Below are 19,906 nucleotides of genomic sequence, written 5' to 3' on the forward strand. Positions count from 1 at the left end.
TTGTAGAATATTACTGGCAATTTTAATGTACGACTTCCGCGTCATATTTAAATGCGATTGTCCACCCTGATCTCATAAAACTCCCGCCGTCGGTCCTCGGCGAAATGAATTTCCTCTCCAAGGTTATCGAGGATGAGAAACCTGAGTACGAACGCCAGGCGAACCAGGGCTGAGTTACACTTGATCAAATCAACATGGGAGTTGTGGGTTGAATGAAGGGGGAAACAAAAGCTGCCGCTCGTGACGTTATCTTTATTCCTGTCCATCTCACTACCACGCGCTCTGCCTGTCCTCCATCGCCTCGGGCATCTGTTGGCCAAACCGACGATCTGAGCAGACTGCATGTAAACTGTTCATCGGATTATTCCAGCTTTGAATGTTCCTTTGTTTATACTGTTTTAAAAGAAACAGAAGTTAACAAATCCATCTTCAGTGCCGGTTGGTAAATCTGTACATGGGATAATGTGCACAAGTAAATCATTCTTGAATTAATCTGTGGACTTAATCAGATGTTATTGTTGATGAATATAAACCTGTGCATGGATCTGGAGGGAATTTAAATCATATTGACAACAAAATAACTATGAAAATGTAGAAAATGCTGGACTGGCAGACTGTCCAGAGTGTATCCTGCTTTATGCCACAGTCAGCTGGGATCGGCTCCACCCTGAGTTTGATAAGTGGCGTAGAAGAGGACTGATTGATGGATAGATGGACCGACAGAGAGGAAGGGAGGCGATGGGGTTGAGTCACGCCTACAGGGTTTTCACAGGAGAGCTCAAAACAGAACGGAGGTAAACCTTCTTTTCTACTTCATGCCAGTAAAAATCATTTGAAAGTATAAGGGAGAACAGAAGAGATTTGAAGTTGTAAGAGGCAGAAGGAAAGGCGGGCAATGCCAAGTGGAATCGTGTGCCACTGTTCAACCTTCATCAGACGAGAGGAGTAGGAGGAAGAGGAGGAGGAAGGGGAATGGGGGGTGGGGGGGGGGGGGCAGATTTAAAAAGTTGAGGTAAAGGGGTTGCCACAGAATTTCAAGAGCCAGAAGAAATGTCAAGGGGAGGAAAGAGGAGAAAAAAATAAATGTGTTTCCCTCTTCTTAAGTTTGTAAAAGGAAAATGGCAAAGAGCAAGCGGCGGACAGAAAGACAGTGAGGGTTATTGTACGGTCTCCAGGCCCCCGAATAGCTCTGCCGTTTGCTTTTGTGCGGTCGGACTCGACACCGGCAGCCAGTTCACACCGCTGCTTCCTGGTAGCGAATCAGAGGCCAACGCTGGCGGTCGCATGTGTTCTCAGTGGCGTTTTACAGAGCTGCTGTGTCAGTTCGGAAACGTTAATCTGTGAAGCGATTGATCCTGCCAAGGAATGCGGCCCTATTTATGTATTATTACTTTAGAAGTCAGTTATTACGATTTTAAAGTTCCTAATAGATAATTGGCAAAATGTCTCATTGATAAAGTGAACAGAAGATGATCAAAGTGCGTCAAGCAGTTTCTATCAGCTCATAAGAGACAGGTCAGTCGGTCTACATAAACACATCCACATACACTCAGAGTCCTTTCACAATTTGTCCTTGTACTTTTTTTGTTTTATTTAGGACGGGTAAACAGTTTTTCCTGCATATATACATACTAATCCCATTCAGTCCCGTGTTGACCTCAAACTGTCGAAGTATTATTCAGTAAGTGAAGATGCAGTATTACTATGACATGTAAGTAGCTGCAGGAGCGTATTGTGATAAAACAACTGGAAGCATTAAACATGCATTAACTCCACAGTAGTTTTCTCCTTAGATTTCATGACAGATTCAACATTGATCCTGAAAAGACCCATTTGGCGTATTTTGTTCTCCACACATGCAGGACGGGCATCTGTTGTTCTGAACTATATCGGTTGGAAAAGAAAACTACTATGGGACTCAGGATGGCCTTTAAATGTTTGCATTTTTTTTTCTTTTCTTTTCAGTGACAGTGGCTGTTTTTCTTCATTTTTCAGATCGCCGCGCCGCGTCGACTCTTTAATGTCGCTCGATAAGATATCTGTGTATTTGGAAAGGAGGAAGCTCACATTGTGGCACGTCTGTGTATCGTCAGCGCTCTGCCGTTAGAATCCGATCGAATGCAGGAATGTTAGTCTTTGGAAATGTTTCTCCCAACTACAGTCCAACTGCAGGAGATGTTAAAGTGCAGTATGTTATTGCATACTCCACTTTAAAGGTTTAAAGGCATTAAAATTGTACCAGAATAACCTAACAAAAGAGTACAGCCGCTACTATCTATTTCTATAATCTGTGGTATACGGTAGGATCAGTCCAGTATTGAACCAAAAAGGTTGAGCTGCATGGTATCAGGGGAACATGCGATATGCAGTAATGTCATTGAGTAACAGTGTTCTTTCACTTGCCCCAATTTACACCAACTGTGACAGAATGGAAATTTTTTTTTCTTTCGATTTTTAAATTGAATTTGCAGAGCATGAATGCAAAAGCGCATGGAAACATGATTCATGTCGTCTTTTGTACATCGTGCATATTACATATAACAATACGCTGGTGACGTATAGCTCGGTCCTATTCGATAGCTTGATACTACTCTGAAGCACAAAACCTAAATGTGAAAAATAGAAACGTGGTCTTAATTGTGAATCAGATATTTACTCTGTGTATTCCGTGTATTTCTGCTTGTCTGATGTAGCTTGGTGTTGTACGTACTGTTGCTTCCTCTTTTACCCTCTGAAAAGCCCTTCCAGGGACGAGAGTTGCAAATTAGTGTCAAGCTATATACTCTATGTGCAACACATCGGATTTCATCTATGTATATTGCACTGTCCCTGATAAATAAATAAAAAAAGAAAGTGTAGAAACCTCTCAGTGCTCAGCATTTTCTCCAGAGCTATCAGAAAGGAGGCTTCTTTTCTTTTTCTTTTTTTTCCTGCTGCAGTTGTGGCTCCAGAGGCTCTCCGGATCCACTCGAGTCTGCGTCACTCTCCATCAGCGCTGATCCCATCATGCAGCTTAGAGATCATAAATGGCCTGGAAATGATGGAGCGCTGCAGCTGGTTTGGCAGCATCGACTGATTAGCATTCATATCCTCTCCTGCTCTTTCGCAGCCTCTCTCTCTTGCTCACTCACACACCCCTGCACCCCCCCCCATCTCATTATAAAGCGGTGCATTTATGCTTATAGAACATAACATGGGGACTGTATTTACATCTGACTTTGCTCCGTGGCCTGGTCATCTGCCACTCCTTCTGCTCCTCCTCGCTAACGCCACTATTTTACTCCCCTAATTGCAGATATATGCTGCAGTGTGTGTGTGTGTGTGTGTGTGTGTGTGTGTGTGTGTGTGTGTGTGTGTGTGTGTGTGTGTGTGTGTGTGTGTGTGTGTGTGTGTGTGTGTGTGTGTGTGTGTGTGTGTGTGTGTGTGTGTGTGTGTGTGTGTGTGTGTGTGTGTGTGTGTGTGTGTGTGTGTGTGTGTTTTTCCCCCGCTACTTTTAAAATGCTGAGCTCAGCAATTTGTCACTTAATCCTGACTAGAATAACTACACGTTCCCTTAATTAGTCTTTCTTCTGCCCGGTCTTGCTCTGTACGTGTTTACAAATGGAAATCTGAATATTGCAGTTTTGAGCAAAGATGCTGAACTAAAGGAAAACGAGACCACATACACACACTTTAATTTCTTTTTTAATCAATTTAGTGTCCATTACAAGCACTTATATTCATCTTTAAGAGGCATATTCTTGCAAGCGCCATAACTAATTTACCTCTTGCGGGCTGGTTTTGGCCCACGGGCCTTATGTTTGACACCCCTGCCCTAAAAGGTACTGATTGATATTATGAGGGACCGGCTGCTCGTCCCCAGGAGGAAGACGAGCCCCATCAACGCCACTCTGTAAACACATTCATGTCCCCGCAATATGAGCACGGGCGCACTCACACATACTCGTATGTGCTTTTTCAATCAGATTTACAAGCTCCTCTGAGACATTTCCTGTGTGTGTGTGTGTGTGTGTGTGTGTGTGTGTGTGTGTGTGTGTGTGTGTGTGTGTGTGTGTGTGTGTGTGTGTGTGTGTGTGTGTGTGTGTGTGTGTGTGTGTGTGTGTGTGTGTGTGTGTGTGTGTGTGTGAGGGAGTCCTGCGGATTTTCCAAACTCCTTATTTGGTTAACAACATATACTGCAGATAGGAAAGCGAGGAAGCCCAATATTGCGTGTAGGGAGAGAGAGAGAGAGAGAGGAGATAGGGAAACTCCCTCTGATGATAAAAACTAAATAGTTTGGATGGCCACACACACACACACACACACACACACACACACACACACACACACACACACACACACACACACACACACACACACACACACACGCTGGACAAAAATGGAGAGTGTCTACTGTTTATGACTGTCCCAGCCGATTTGGATTGGGCTGTCCAATAAAAAGGACCGTTACCACCTACATCATTTAACAGCCTGTTCAGTATCACACTGACGGAGCTCCTCCCAACCAGACACATGCAAAATGACTGTCATTGCAACTTGTGACTTAGAAAGCTGGAGCTTCCCCGAATTCAATCATTCTCGAGCCTATTTTTTGTTTTGTTTTTAATCCCACAGTGCAAATACATCACGCGAATAGGTAACTTTAATTCTGTGAATATTAGTGTGTATGATTGTTTAATGCCAGTATCCCGTGTTTAACTCACCTTTAACCACAGCAAGCTGACTCCAGACCGCCATAACTCTGAACTCTATAAAGAAAATCAATGAATACGTGGCTCCTTTTAAAGACATTTCTAAGCAGTTTTGTGCTTCTAAACTTCTCAGTCAAACTATCTTATCTATCTATATGATACATAATTAAACTTACTATATCTCTCATCTTTTTACAGTCCTACCGACTATTTTCAGTCTTCTGCATGTTTTGAATTTCATTTCATCGCAGCATTAAAGTAAGAGTGGTTGAACTTGTAATTGCAGAGGTTTGTTACTGAAGTTGAATTGTCGTAGGGGGGACATCTCCTGTCAAGGAAACTGATCAGAATCACTTTAAATGTGTTAAATATTGATAGTTTGCGGCGCTGAACATGGAATAAAGAGGACTTTTTAACTATTGGCAGTTGTCAGTGGAATACAGAAGATGGAAGAGGGAAGAAAAGATATGAGGCAGGCCAAATGTTCACTATGATGGAGCACCGTGACAAGAGAATCTGAAGGCCACGCTCACATCGGAAAAGGTCAGGAGAAGAAATTGCCGTACTTCTGAAGAGTTTGTCTGTGTTATTTAAGAAGCTTTCAGAATTCTTGATATTGTTGGTTTACAACGTCAAAAAAAATAAAGCCGTAATAACTGATTATTATTTGATTGTGTTCATTGTTTTCATATTGGCAAGTGCCCGTTTTGTGCATTCATTGAAATGCATTGAGTGTTATCCAGGGATATTTATTTCAGTACTTTAAAGTCTGTGTAACACGCCCACCCTCCACCTCCACCCTCCCCCAATGCTTCATTTCCACATAACATATGGTGAAGTGCCTCATACTGACAAAGATCACACATAAATCACCATTTTTAGCTTTAAAAGTCTCTCAGTTGGACACTTTTAATAGTGGATTTCTGCAGAAAACCGACTACATGCTATTTAAAAACCACTATAAAATATGATGTGCTGAAAAGTACTGCAGATATGATTTATTGAAAGGATTGGGTATATGCATGTATGTAGGCTTGTACAAGGTCTATATTTTAAGCCCTCACTCATTGCACTCATGGCTTAATATTTTAAATTTGTATTAAATAACTAATTAATGTACATTTAGTAGTTTGAAATGAGCAGACGGAATACTGAAGTTTATTATTTAAACTTTATTTTAAAGGGGTCATATCACAGGTCTAGCTTGAAAAAAGTTTAATGCGACAGAAAGGCATTATAGAGCCAGCTGCAGGTGTGTAATAGTGTGTGTGTGTGTGTGTGTGTGTGTGTGTGTGTGTGTGTGTGTGTGTGTGTGTGTGTGTGTGTGTGTGTGTGTGTGTGTGTGTGTGTGTGTGTGTGTGTGTGTGTGTGTGTGTGTGTGTGTGTGTGTGTGTGTGTGTGTTTGTTACCTTTCATTTTTCTATAAACTCCATGAAGTTCAGATTATGTGTATTAGTGAGCCGTCAGGATCTTATTAGAGGAGGCCTGGCAGAGCAGCGTCCGCCTATTGCTGCGGTTTCCCACAGTGGATAGCATCATTATCAGCTTTGTCTTATAAAACCACTGCATCTGAACAGCACACACACACACACACACACACACCTACTCGGTGTGCTCTGCTGTAAATCCGTGTCACACATATATTTCCACACAGTCCTGCTAATAAAGTCACACCGGGCCGCTGCTGTCTTATTCATATTTACATAAGAACAGACAGATTTCCTCATTTGCGTTGCTCTTTTTCCATACTGTGTAAACTCCCTCAACGGAAACATGACGCACGCAAACACACACACCATCTGCACGCCAAGCACATACAGTACGTACACACAAACACACACTTCTTTTGTTTAGTCTGTGACCAAAGTCCACCCACCAGCAATCTGTTCCACACACAAAAGAAGCAGTTCACAGTTTGAAGGGCCTGTTTTTACACACACACACACACACACACACACACACACACACACACACACACACACACACACACACACACACACACACACACATACACACACACACACAAACGTGTCATTTTTAGAGCCGTCCAGAGATGGCCGGACAGCAATCTCTGCTTGGTTTATTCCATCATCCTCATGTTAATTGGACGCCAACCCCTCCCTCCCTAATTCCTCCATCCTTCCAAACACACACACACACACACACACACACACACACACACACACACACACACACACGCATACCAATTAGCTGACCCACTGCTTTTTCCCTCCTTCGAAGCTAAAATAAAGTGGTGGTTCCCAAACTAAAATTTTCCGATCCAAATACGTCGCTAGGGCAGGTTGCTGAGGAGAGGGGAGTGACCAGCGCTGCTCCCTGTTGTGCTCTACAACTTCCTGTGTAGCCTGTGTGTGTGTGTGTGTGTGTGTGTGTGTGTGTGTGTGTGTGTGTGTGTGTGTGTGTGTGTGTGTGTGTGTGTGTGTGTGTGTGTGTGTGTGTGTGTGTGTGTGTGTGTGTGTGTGTGTGTGTGTGTGTGTGTGTGTGTGTGTGTGTGTGTGTGTGTGTGTGTGTGTGTGTGTGTGTGTGTGTGTGTGTGTGTGTGTACACAAGCATATTTATTGCCGTGTTGGAGACTTGAATCAAGTTGACGTTGCTGGGACTTGCCGTCCTCATGGAGAAAAAATGTGAAGTTAATAGTTTCGGGTGAGAAGTTGTGTGGCTGTGGATGCGCACCATGTGACCGAGTGGCTCCCACTTTAACAAATCAAACCGTTTTACTTTGCATGAAGGTCAGAAAATCCAAAGTAGCTTTGATTCATCTCAAGCACTGGTGTTCACTTAACTCATATAATGATGATAATCTGGTTTATGCTTTATTAAACATGTTGAATTATAGGAAGTGTAACTACTCCCCAAAATTCACATATACTGGTAGTATGAGTGTATTTGAATATGGGTTTTTCCTCTGTTTGATTTATTAACAGCCTTAAATAGCATGAATGATAGTTTTTTTTTATATTGAAAAGAGGTTAAAAAACAAAACGGAAAACCAACAGCACCCACTAGTGGCCCAAAATGAAAACTACATTATTTCTAGTGTTTCTTCCGTTTTCAAAATGTCTCTGTGTAAATGGGAAACTTTTCATGTTTTCACCTAATAAGTCATGTAAACGGGGCCTTAGTTTACTACGAAAAGTGCTCAAACATAAAACTGCTTAATATAAGAAGTACAACAACAAAAAGTATGGACAGAAACACTCAAGTGAAATGTTTTATTAATGTTTAATAAATGTTGAATGCTGAAGTCCCAAAAAATGAACCATTGTTCTAAAAAATTTAAAATATTAAAAATAAGAGTGCTTTGCTTCTGACATTTGCCTTTTAATTACAAATTTAAATCCTCATAAAAGTGTTTTATCATTTATGATTCATAAAGAAAAGCAGCTTAAGAAAATATAATTCCTGTGTAACTTGGTGGCAGCTTTGTGTTGATCCTATTTGCAGAGTTAAAACAGCCTCTTCTCGCTTTTCGTGGCGTGTTTGCTCAAACTGTGGCGGCAGTCTGCCAGACGTCGCCACGTTTCCGCCCCTGTCCTTTTGTAGCATCGGATCGCGAAAACAAATCATCCCCCTCTTTTAAAATGTCTCACCTCCACTGCCGGTGTCTAAGCTTCATGGCAAATGTTCGATTTGGAAATCTGCAGGATCGCGGAGGCCAGAGCCTGTGAAATCACTCACTTTACGAGCTGGCCAATGTGGAAAATTAAGGCGACGGAACGCCAAGTGTGAACAAACTTGATGAAGAAAGGGGAAAAAGTGGTGATCACCGAGCGCCGCCGCCAAACTGTGTTTGGGTGCGTTCAGGTCGTTTCCCCTCGCAGAGCCCCGCGTGTTTGTGTGACTCAGTCAAGCTGTTTATTCAGTAATGTCTTCTGTTCCTCCGGCTGGCTTTCCACCTTTGGAGACTCTCGGTGAAGCGTCGCGGGGAAACCAGCGGCGTGGAGACGAGAGCCGAGCAGATGAAGCCGCGGCAGCAAACCGGAGGAGACGGGGGTGTGATGCAGGAGCGGCGGGGCGGAGATCTGCCACAGCTGCGCGGATGTTCACTTTTTTTAAACGCTTTTTAGCAAAGTCAGATGGAGGACAGCTCCGTGGAAACAGATGCACACACACACACACACACTGCAGTCCCTGGAGAAGTGTGTGTGTGTGTGTGTGTGTGTGCAGGAATGCCTCGTGTGTATGTGTGTGTGTGAAAGCATGCTCTTGTGATACATTTGTGAATGTTGCCATGCAAGTGTGATGCCACCTCTGTCCCGCTGAGTGTGTGCAAATCATTATTGTTTTCTATCTCTGTGAGGACCGTTGTCACTACAAACCATCCAAGAGGTGGAGGTCGACTTGTTTTAATCCCAGACTTGGTTGAATGTGATCGTTGTTCTGTTGGAGGTCAGAGCCTGCCGAGTGGCTCCCCCCCCCACAAGCATACATGTAACGTGTCACTATCACATAATTCCCGATCAAATTTCACACCATATTATCCTCATGACACATGACACACCCCTCCACTCAGACATACACGCACACACACACACACACACTTTATGTTTAACTGGCGATTAAGATGTGATCAGATGCAGACGTACAAAGAGGCTCCAACATATGACCAACAATATAGGCTACTGTGTAACATCAATCTCTCTCTCTCTCTCTCTCTCTCTCTCTCTCTCTCTCTCTCTCTCTCTCTCTCTTTCTCACACACACACACACGCAGTGGGTCTGGAAACAATCTTCTCCACCCCTGTTGGTTACCCAAACACAGCATCGCCATGGTAACGGGACAGCGTGCCGCGAAGAGAGACGCACAAGCGTGTTTGCGGATTAACCAGTGCGTCAGTTTGTGTTTATAGATCAAATGAGACAATGACGATTGGACAGATTAAGCCGGTCAATGCAATGCAGTATGGGTAAATTAGTATATGTATTTACCCCGACTCTTCAGTGTGTGTGTGTGTGTGTGTGTTTGTCAATGTCTGTGTGTGCGTGTGTTTCCAGCGAGTCGGTCATCAGTGAGGTTTGCCAGCTTCAATAGTCGAGTCATCGCTCTCAAACTTTTTGTTTTTGGTGGTGGGGGTGGGGGTTGGGATTAACGTCCGCTGTGCAGAAAAAATGATCCACTGCCATTTCACACATATGGATGCTTTAATCATATCACACACTGAGTCAGTCGCTGTCCCATCAGAAATGAACAATCTTTTGCCAGTTCAAAGGGGGAAAAAAAGGGTTAAAATCCAAAGGTCTGATCTGTCTGGGATGGTTTGTTGTGTTTTTTTGAGGGAATATGGATCCCAAAGCTCCACTCACATGGGACCGCTCGCTCTGTGGGTCCCGCCGGTGATTTGAGGTCTGTGCATGTGTCCGGATCAGTTAGAAACAGCTGTGAAAGAAAAAAAAAAAAGAAAAACTACTTCTACAAATCAATTTTGGCCTCATAGTGTGCAGAGGCAAAGCAAAATACAAATGTGTAATGCAAATGTCCATATTTATTCCCATACATCCACTGGAGCAGCAGCTTTGACTTTCCCAGTGGGGAAACACATCCAAAGTGCTTTGCTCAAGGGCTCCACCTTGAGGCAGAGGGAGCTCTCCCTCCATTAACCCGTTGCTTGTAGATACCAGAGGGTAAAAAAAAACAAAAAAAAAAACAACTTCATCTGACGTAAAATGAACTAAATCCCTCCACTGTAATGAGTTCACCTCTTGTGTGTCGGTGTTTGTGTAGGAAATTATCATGGATTAACCTTCACTGTGGATGGATTAACCCTCCACGCCCCGGCTGTGATTGGATAATCGGCAGGTTGCTGTGTGTCTTTTGTCGTTAAAGTGGCATGCTCAGGGTGGAAAGTGGAGAAAAGTACTAATGCAGCCGCAGCTGAAGTGTCCTCTTAACCTTTTATTGCAAATGATGGAGAATCACTTCTTAGCATTTTCACCTAATTAGAGCTACAATGGAAGAAATGCATTATTTAAAAATGTCTTTTGGAAATGTCTCGGTCGGGGTGAGTGAAGTTTGACTAAGTAAACGATTGAGCTTAGGGTTTAAGGGTTAAGCGTCCCCTTCAGGCATCTGTATTCAGGTGAGCTTCTTTAAAAGAGTTTCGCTAATTGAGAGATGAACTTTTTCGACTTTAGCATTTGAGATCCACTTCAGAGAACTTTTCTGTTCCTCGTGATGCAAGTGCATGAATTTATCCTCGTTCCATTCTTTGTATTTTATTAGATACTGAAGGATTTCAGATTGATAACGACCTATATAGCATTTCAGAAATACATCTCGGGGATAAAGTCAACGTGTCTTTGGAGGAACAAACATTGGCTTCGTGTAAGAAACTGATTTACCTTTTAGACTTTTGTTCCTTCATAGTTTTAAACACAAATGACTGAAAAAAAAAGTGGTTGATTCACTTCTTTGCTCCACAATCAGTTCCTCTGTGGGGGGGGGGGGGCTGAATCCAATTCTGAATATAAAAACAGCTAAATTCAAATCATTTTCAAATCGTTGCCGTGGAAACACAAAACTTTCCCGAAGAAAAAAACGCTGCTTTTTCACTTGAAGCATTGTCGTGTAATCGTCGTAATCAGGTAAACAAGAGTTTAATGAAATGATAACAGAGCTGCATCAGCTGCCAACACATTACTGCTTAAAGTGTGAATAAATAAGAAAACTGAGATTAAACCAAGTTTTACTCTTTCCACGTAGAAAAGGAACATTTATGCACCTTTTATTGGTGGGAAAGATGTGAAGCCACATTAGAAAGAAACTAATATCTTTAGTTAGTTAATAATAGTGAATCAGTTGTACTTCTTGGAGGGAAGACGTTGACATTTGGTTTTTTTTTGCGCAGTGCAAATTGCAGATTGTCCTTGAGTAGATCGAATTCTGAAAGTCAAGATGGTTTGATCTTATAATGATCATCTTGCAAAGAAATACAATTCATCTTGCAAAGTTATAGCAGTTTACGTATGGCAAAAACCAAGGAGAAATGTTCAAATAGAACAAATTCAATAAATTGCTTTGCTTCTGAAATGAACAAGTGAAGTTCTTCACCATTTGGTCTCATGATTTTCAGATTGACTTCATTATAAGGCTTTAAGGTGACATGCTTACACTATATGCATTAAAAAAAACTAAATCTATGGTTTTTGTTAATGCCTGCAGTGGATTTGGGTTTTTTGTTCCCGACTGGAAACAATTGATAAACACAAACACACAACCTGTGTCAACATGCAGTCCCTGGCTTCAAAGCTCCCTGACCTGGAATCCTGGAATCCTGGCTTCCCCTTCCCTACGTGACCGAGCACATCTGCCGCAACAAACACACACTTTCCACGATGGCGTGTTAGATGGAGCTGGAGTTTCCATTTATCGAGCTAATCGGCGGGAGCCCAGCGTTGGCGGGAATAATGTCAGTTTACAGGCTGGCTGTATATTATGGGATGAAAGGCAACGAGCACAGATAATTATACCCAACGTGTCACGTGTGTTGATGGCATGTATGACATTCGCTGATGTGACAGATGGAGCGCCGACTCAGCGGCAGGATGCAGGACGAGATGGGAGATGGTCGTGTTGTTGCGTCACTTCGGTCGCAGCCTCTCGGCGTCTTCAGTTTCAGTTTGATGTTACAAACAACAGCAGGTCTTTACTGCAGTTGAGATGAAAGTCAAATGTGTCGATTGGAGCAGATCGGATTTTCCTGACTGATTTCTTCATCTTCTGATGTTTCTGACTTGTACATTCTCCTGCATGTCTCGCCGGATTCAGCCAATTTTCTATCAGCTGTCGATCATAACCTCGAACTGCAGACTCATGCGGTTCATTTTGATATAAAACTTGGCTGAATCGGCAGTAATTTACTGCTTTCTCACAATCACGATACCAGAAAAATCCATTATTTCCTCGCAAATGTCTCTCGACGATGCTTTAGATCATTGGATCGTCTCCAAATTTTCACCTTTATCTGAAAATCTCCATTGATTGAAGGACAAATTTACCATCATGACCCAGAGTCCCTCGCTTCCGTGAAATTACTAATAGATTCAATCAACTGGCCACAAGCTGCCACAATTCATTTAGCCTTTAGCGCTGAAGTTTTCCCCCCCTTTTAAAAGGAGTGGGAGATTGAATGGAGGCCTGATCGGGACTGCGGGCTGGCACAGTGAGGAGTTTATCAGATCAATCTTGTCAGGCTGATGTGAGACGCTCTGATAAGCATCAAAGATTAATCTGACATCAGCTGTGGAAATATTAAAAAAAAGAAGATTTAATCGGCCTTTAAGGCAAACAGCCCCGAAACACAGTCCCCTGCCAAATAAAACTTGAATGTAATCCGATAAGTAGACCTGCTTGTGGGAAATGCAGCTCTTTCCTGTTTTACTTTCTTGGCTTTCTGTCCTTTTCCTCACTTTTCTGCCTTCTCTCTTCTTCTTTTTTTCCTCCTTCCCCCCCTCCCCCTCCTTCAGTAAAACCATCAAGGTGAAAGTAATTGACGACGAGGAATACGAGAAGAACAAAACGTTCTACATAGAGATCGGGGAGCCCCGCCTGGTGGAGGGCAATGACATCAAAGGTCAGGACGACGGTGAGCCCGGAGAGCCCATGAACTTTGACCTAACCCCCCCGCACCGCCCCCCTCCGGCGTCCGTCACACTGCAGAAGCTGCATGTTCGCCGCCTGCACAGGAGGAGGTCTGCTGGTGACCGCCTCCTGACGTGTCCTCGCCGTGACAGCGAACATGCAGCATGCTGCGGGTCACCTCGTCTCACCACATCCACCATATACGAGTGTGTGTGTGTGTTTGATTTTTGTGTGCCTCATGCTGTTTGTGTACCATGCATGCATTCACCACCTCCCTCTATGTGTGTGTGTGTGTGTGTGTACTTGTGTTGTCCCATACAGGAAGACCATAACCGTTAGGATCTTAGACCGGGAGGAGTACAATAAGCAATCCTCCTTCTACGTTCTGCTTGAAACCCCCCAATGGAGACGCAGCGGGAAGGAACGGACAGGTGTGGCAGCCAATCAGCACTAAGAACACACTTTACGAGCCTCAGAGGTCCCAGATCAACAGACCAATGGCACAACTGCACATACAGAATCCTGTCGTACTGTAAAAAATACTATGGGAGAGTCCCGTTTTCCAATAACGCTTTATTTCTGGTCATAGTTCAACACAAACAAAATACTGTTCAACTTAAGTGACAAAGAAAAGGAATAGACTGAAGTCTTTGGCTCAGTTCTGCTTCTCCTATGAATTCTATGGATTAACCTAGAAAATGTGCAACTTACAAAACGGCTAAACCAACAGCTAAACCACAACAAAACAAAATCTTCAATTTCTAATAATTTCACCATAGAAGTCATAAAAACAAAATCATCAAATTATTTAATAAAATTTTTGTTTTTTTTGTGGCAACTTGAGCCATTTATTTTTATTTTACATTTTTTTGATTTAATTATCTTATTTTATTTTGGGTATTTTTTATTTTTAGTAAATTTTTCTACGTTTATTTTCATTAGATTTTTTTTCTTTTTATGCAAAAATAAAATTCAAATTTCCTGTGGATTTAGCAATAACTGCAGACTTTTTATTTGTTTTCTAATTTTGAAGATGTCTCTTCATAGTATTTCGAAATAATCCACTAATGAAGGATTTAAACGTTTCCAGTGCAGTTGCTGTGTTTTTTTTAATGAATGCTCGGCATGAGTAATCATGAAAAGAGAATAACTGTGTCCTGACATCATATCACACTCTGATTGTAAAGTAGCTTTTGAAAATTCACTGTGATGAGATGAAAACAGTTTTTGTTGCTTTCTGTTGCGCTTCATTGCAAACGCACCAGAAAATTATGGAGCAGCTCCCAGCAGGGAAATGTAAAACTGATTGTGGGTGGTAGTAAAATGACTCCCAAACACTTAACAAAAGGAAAAAAAAAAAAAAGAAATAATAATTAGATTTTTCTAGGGAACATTTTTGCAGTTTAATTGGCGTTCTAATGATAACATTTGGTTTTTGATGGCGCGGTTGTTGGATCGTTTCCTGTTAATAGAACAAAATTAAGTCTGTGCTCTCATGCGAGGCAGTGATTATGCACGGAGGTACAACTTGATTTCAATTAATCGCGTGGTTTTTTCCATCAGGCTGAATGAAAACCACAATTCCCTTTGTCCCGAACATTGGTGAAATCACTAATTCGTCAAAATGGACTTCATCTATGTCTTCAAGTAGGAAGTAGACGTAGAATATTTAGAATTGTTGACTTAACATACCTCATAAATATAAGATAAATACACACACTTCTAGTACAAAAGCCCAATAAATGACCTAAACATCACTATACACACACACCTGACTTCATACACACACACCAATAAATTCACACACATTCAAATATTGATGTGTATATTTTCAGCACTTAATAAGATAAGATTTGTGGCTTAAGGCTCTTCCAGATTCTTGAATTGATCCAGTAATGTCCTCAATATAATACAGATTTGTTATTGTGATATCTACACATTAATGATCCGCAAACTCAAAATGATTGAATTTAACATATGTAATAACAATGTTACTAATCTTGAATAATTCAAAGAAAATGCAAATAAATAATTGTTAACAGCCGTAATTATTTCATACTTGGTGGCAGGCCAGAAATATGGAACCCAAAAAAAGTAACTCTGGCCCGTTGAGATCAGCCCAATCATTTCCTCTGGTTCATTTGAATATTGATAAAATATACATTTTGAAGGTTTTAATTAATGAGGGGCTTTATTTTGAAGGAGTTTGGGGCTTTTATTTTTCATTCCAGTTAAGCCCAAGTATAGCTAACCCCTTAATAGCCATTTGGAAGGTTTTTATAAACAAGGACTTTTATTTTGAAGGAGTTTGGTGCATCTATTTAGAAAGCCAGTTGAGTTTTCCCCCGTTTCCATGGAGACAGAGTTGGAACATTTATAAAAAAGTTCGACCTTTTGAGCCATTTTCAAAAAGCTCAGTTTTCACTGGCTCCGAGCACCGTTGTCATGGAAACGGACGCGTAAACAGTTTATCAGTTTCACTTTCTTAACCTTCTGAGATACAAAGCACAGTCTTGTTTCCTGTGTTTTGTTGCACCGGGTCTGTTGATTTGGGATTCATGTTGAACGCACACTTCTTCTTTCCTTTTTCCTCCACTTTTTCCTCCTCTGCCTCCCTCAAGAGGAAGAAACTGCAAATCGAATGGAAAGCACACCTGTCCTCTCCTCTCTTCCTACTCTTCTTTTCCTCACTCCTCCTCCTCCTCCTCCCATCATGACCATCTCAGTTCAGTTCGATTCTGACTCGTCTGCACAGAACAGACGTACAGAGGCGAAGCCCAGGAGGGCGCGAGTTTGACGCCACATTCACCATTTCAACCAAGCAAAACTTGTCAATCTGTTTAATTATAACATATAATTATAACTTGGCCTGTGACACAATACACACATAATACACATCCACTGTACAGAAATCCTGATATCACACAGATCCACTGATTTAGATGGGAGAAAATGTTATTTTGTACATTGTTATCCAAACCTTTATTAAGCTTATAGTCTGGTTTATAGGATTTGTACTATTGGATCTCTTGCATCTTGCGCTGAGGTTTTTCCCTCATGTACAAAGAATAATAGAAAAAGGTGAGGTAACAGGGGGAAAGATCAAATTAAGAGATAACCACGTTCCAGATTCATGGTTTTCACCTTTTTTAATCTTTGCAAACAAACAACTTCTGAAAAAAGTTGCAGAAGCCAAAAATAAATCTACTTTGAACAAATGTTGTTTGATCTACTAAAATGAAAAAAAAAAAAACTAACATTTCAAAACTTGAAAGGGGTGACTTTATTTTGAGTCGTCCATCATGCTGTTGTCTGAAGTTTTATTCAGGTTAATGTTTCAGAAAGCTGGAATCGATCCAAGCAAACCAGGTAAGCTTCAGGACAGATCGATCAATCAATCATCCAATCAATCAATCAATCAATCAGTCAGTCAGTCAGTCAGTCAGTCAGTCAGTCAGTCAGTCAGTCAGTCAGTCAGTCAGTCAGTCAGTCAGTCAGTCAATCAATCAGTCATATCCGAGGGAATTTATACACTCTTCACATCAGGGATGTCAAATACATTTTAGTTGAGGTTTTTCAACATAAAGCCATAATAAAATTTAGATTTAAACTTTAAACTTTTTCTTTGTTGTGGCGCAGAGGAAACTATTACAATCTCAACATAAAACCAATTTTACTGAAACCTTTTGGTGTAAAATACAGTGAAATGTCCCTAAAACTTCTAACTTTTTAGCGGTTGCATTGTGCAGGTCTTTGCAGCACTCTGTCTGACAGCATGGCTTCGAGCAACGAGGGAGCGAGACACTGTCTTCCATGGCGATACCCCACTCTGGTCTTAGTGTTACGTTTTGCCCACTACTGTTGGGTTTAAAAAAAGAAAATCTATGTTTTCTTTGAAATGTTTACAATTTTCTTGGTGGTTTGGCCGGATTGGAGCCTCTTGCTGGCCGGTTTTGGCTCACGGGCCTTATGTTGGTCCGCTCTGCTCAAACTTTGAGATTCATTCTCATTTTCATATAATTTACACATCTTGTCTATCAATTTAAAAAGAAATTATTATATTTGAATTCTCCTTGCTGATGAATTTTTAACTAACTGGCGTTTAATTTATATAATAAAAATGATCTTTGTACATGCTGTGTCAGAATGTACATATGGATTATTCTCCGTCTCATGGCTTTAGGCCGCCAGCCGTCCAAATTTGGACGGTCAATTTTTGAAAAAGACGGCCGAAACAATTGTGTTGCTCAAAGCCGTGTAAAATACGTGTATAATGTCCATCACTACTTGTCGCCGTCTAATTTCGTCTAAATCCATCTTTTTTCGCCGAAACATAGCAGATTATTGGTGTTGTGTACACAACTCACCACTGACTTCCGCTTTGTATTACGCCCAGTGACGAGCAACGTGATTGGTCAGTTGATACCATGCGGTCTATACCTTTTTAATAAGGCGGCCTCTGATTGGTTCATAATTCTGTGACTCATCCTGAAGCGTTCAAATGCTGAAGCCGAGAGGAGGATTTTCCTTTCCAACATGCTGAGGAATTAAATATGTGCAGGATCCACACAGGTGGTACTAATTCTATGGACAAACTATCTACATAATTTTTAATTAACAAAATGTTGACCCGATTGGATATCTGTACATCAATTAAATTAAATTAGATTAAAACCTAATGAGAGGATAATAGAAACTATTTCAGACTTTAAATCCCCCCCCCCCCCAAAAAAATGAATTACTGGCCTTTAAACTGGATGTACAATTCGAATGCATCTTAATGAGTTTGATGTAAATCTGCCTGCTTTCAGGTCTGAAAGGAATTTTATGTCTTTAAAGTCACTTAAGCTCTTCTGGGTAAACTCATTAAAAGTAGTTCAGTCTGTGTCTTTGTTACACACACACGCACGCATGAACACGTACGCACACACACACACACACACACACACACACACACACTCGTACTGAGTACAGCTCCGTGTTAATGGCAGTGTGTGTTTATCAGACATCAGTGGTGTTTATGGCGATGAGGGGATCAAAGACAAGGGCTGGATATCACATTATCACAGTCAGGAGATCAAACACACCTCCGGGATACACACACACACACACACACACACACACACACACACACACACAGACACAGACACAGACACAGACACACACTCACACACTTGGTGTGTTTAATGAGTGTGTTTTATGAACTGATACTGATATGGTGGTTCTCTGTGCTAAATGAGGCCTGCACAGTTCCTTGAGGCCTCGGCACATTACTGAGTGTGTGTGTGCGTGCGTGCGTGCGTGCCTGCGTGCGTGCGTGCGTGCGTGCTTATTTAAACATGTTTCTGTTGTCTGAAGAAAAGCTGTATCTTAACGCTTTTCCTCTCACACGTCCAAACAAGAGAAGGCAATGACCACATTGTTCAGTGTTTTATATGTATAAAATACAATTAGGAAGTTGCGGCACTGCTCCGGAAAGCAAAATCAAGCATCATGTTAGTGAAGAAGAATGTATAACAGCAGTTTTTCTCCTCACCGTGGAGATTAGGTTATCCCATGTAGTTGAAAATATAAAGTCACTTTTATGTATGAATACTGGCTATATAATACACAGGTATTTATTAATGCTTCGCGTACATGGCTGTTAATTTAGCTCTAACTAATAAAAAGCCATTTCTTCTATTGAAGCTATTGATAATTAATATTTGATTGCAGTTCTTAATAAAACGCCTCGTTTTTGCGTTTTGAAAACGACGTCTGTTTACATCGAAATGGAAGAAACCCTGAAAACAATGTAGTTCATTCCATCTTACATTGTGTCTGTAAACGACAAAGACTTTGTGAGGTTATTCAAGCACAATTAAGAGGGAAAAAAATATAATTTTTGAGAAAAAATTGGAAATGACTGAAGACTGAAATTCTTAAAAAAAATACAGTTCAAACAAATAGAAAAAAAAAACAAATAATTGAGGGTTTTTTTTAAGATACAGTCAAAAAAAAGTTATAGTTTTTGATTTATATGATTTTAGCTATACGGATAACTATCTTATTACTAATCTCAGCATGCGGGCAGCGAGGTGGATTAACTGCACAGTGACGTTACAAGAAAGTGCTGTGAGATTTATTTCATTCTTATCTGTCCCTTGTTCCCTGCCTGTGTTTAGCGAGGCCGCGCTTTCTGTAAATGACCTCGTGTCGCACAGAAACCGCAGCACAGAGACTCTAAAATGTAACGTGGATTCCCTCGCCGCGTTTTGGCACAATTGAACTTGTTTCAAAGAGGCTTTAAAAGCGCCGTGCCCCTGAAACTGCAGCTGAAAGAGGACTGGAGGAGGCGTGCTCCAGCACTCCGGTGTGAATTAAATGTTAAAGTATAAATTCCAACTGTGACTTTTTACCGTATAATGTTGTCATGTCGACAAAATACGGTGAAAGTTGCAGGTTTGTCACCTGCGGAGACTTATTCATTATTATAAATATACAAATTATAAATATTTATTATAATAAATTATAATAAATAAGAGTTTTACAGGAAAAGAAATGGCACATAACAAAAAATTGTTCTCTGAAATCAAGATGTAAAACCGGAGAAATGCTGTTTTTATAATTTCATATA

The 19,906-nt window shown here is 41.2% G+C and overlaps 1 protein-coding gene across 3 annotated transcripts in view; it reads left to right on the forward strand.

Annotated features, from left to right (window-relative positions):
• slc8a1b (solute carrier family 8 member 1b) overlaps window positions 1-19,906 on the forward strand; it is a 150,463-nt gene that overhangs the window by 93,118 nt on the left and 37,439 nt on the right. The window contains exon 5 of one of the 3 annotated variants that reach the window (XM_080481253.1): window positions 13,176-13,294. In XM_080481253.1, coding sequence (XP_080337379.1) covers window positions 13,176-13,294 — 119 coding nt within the window. Of the gene's footprint in view, window positions 1-13,175; window positions 13,295-13,611; window positions 13,722-19,906 lie in introns of all 3 variants that reach the window. The other 2 variants (XM_080481254.1, XM_080481255.1) reach the window with 2 other exon arrangements.

This window comes from Lipophrys pholis, assembly GCF_963383615.2.
Source record: "Lipophrys pholis genome assembly, chromosome: 15".
Classification (NCBI taxonomy): domain Eukaryota; kingdom Metazoa; phylum Chordata; class Actinopteri; order Blenniiformes; family Blenniidae; genus Lipophrys; species Lipophrys pholis.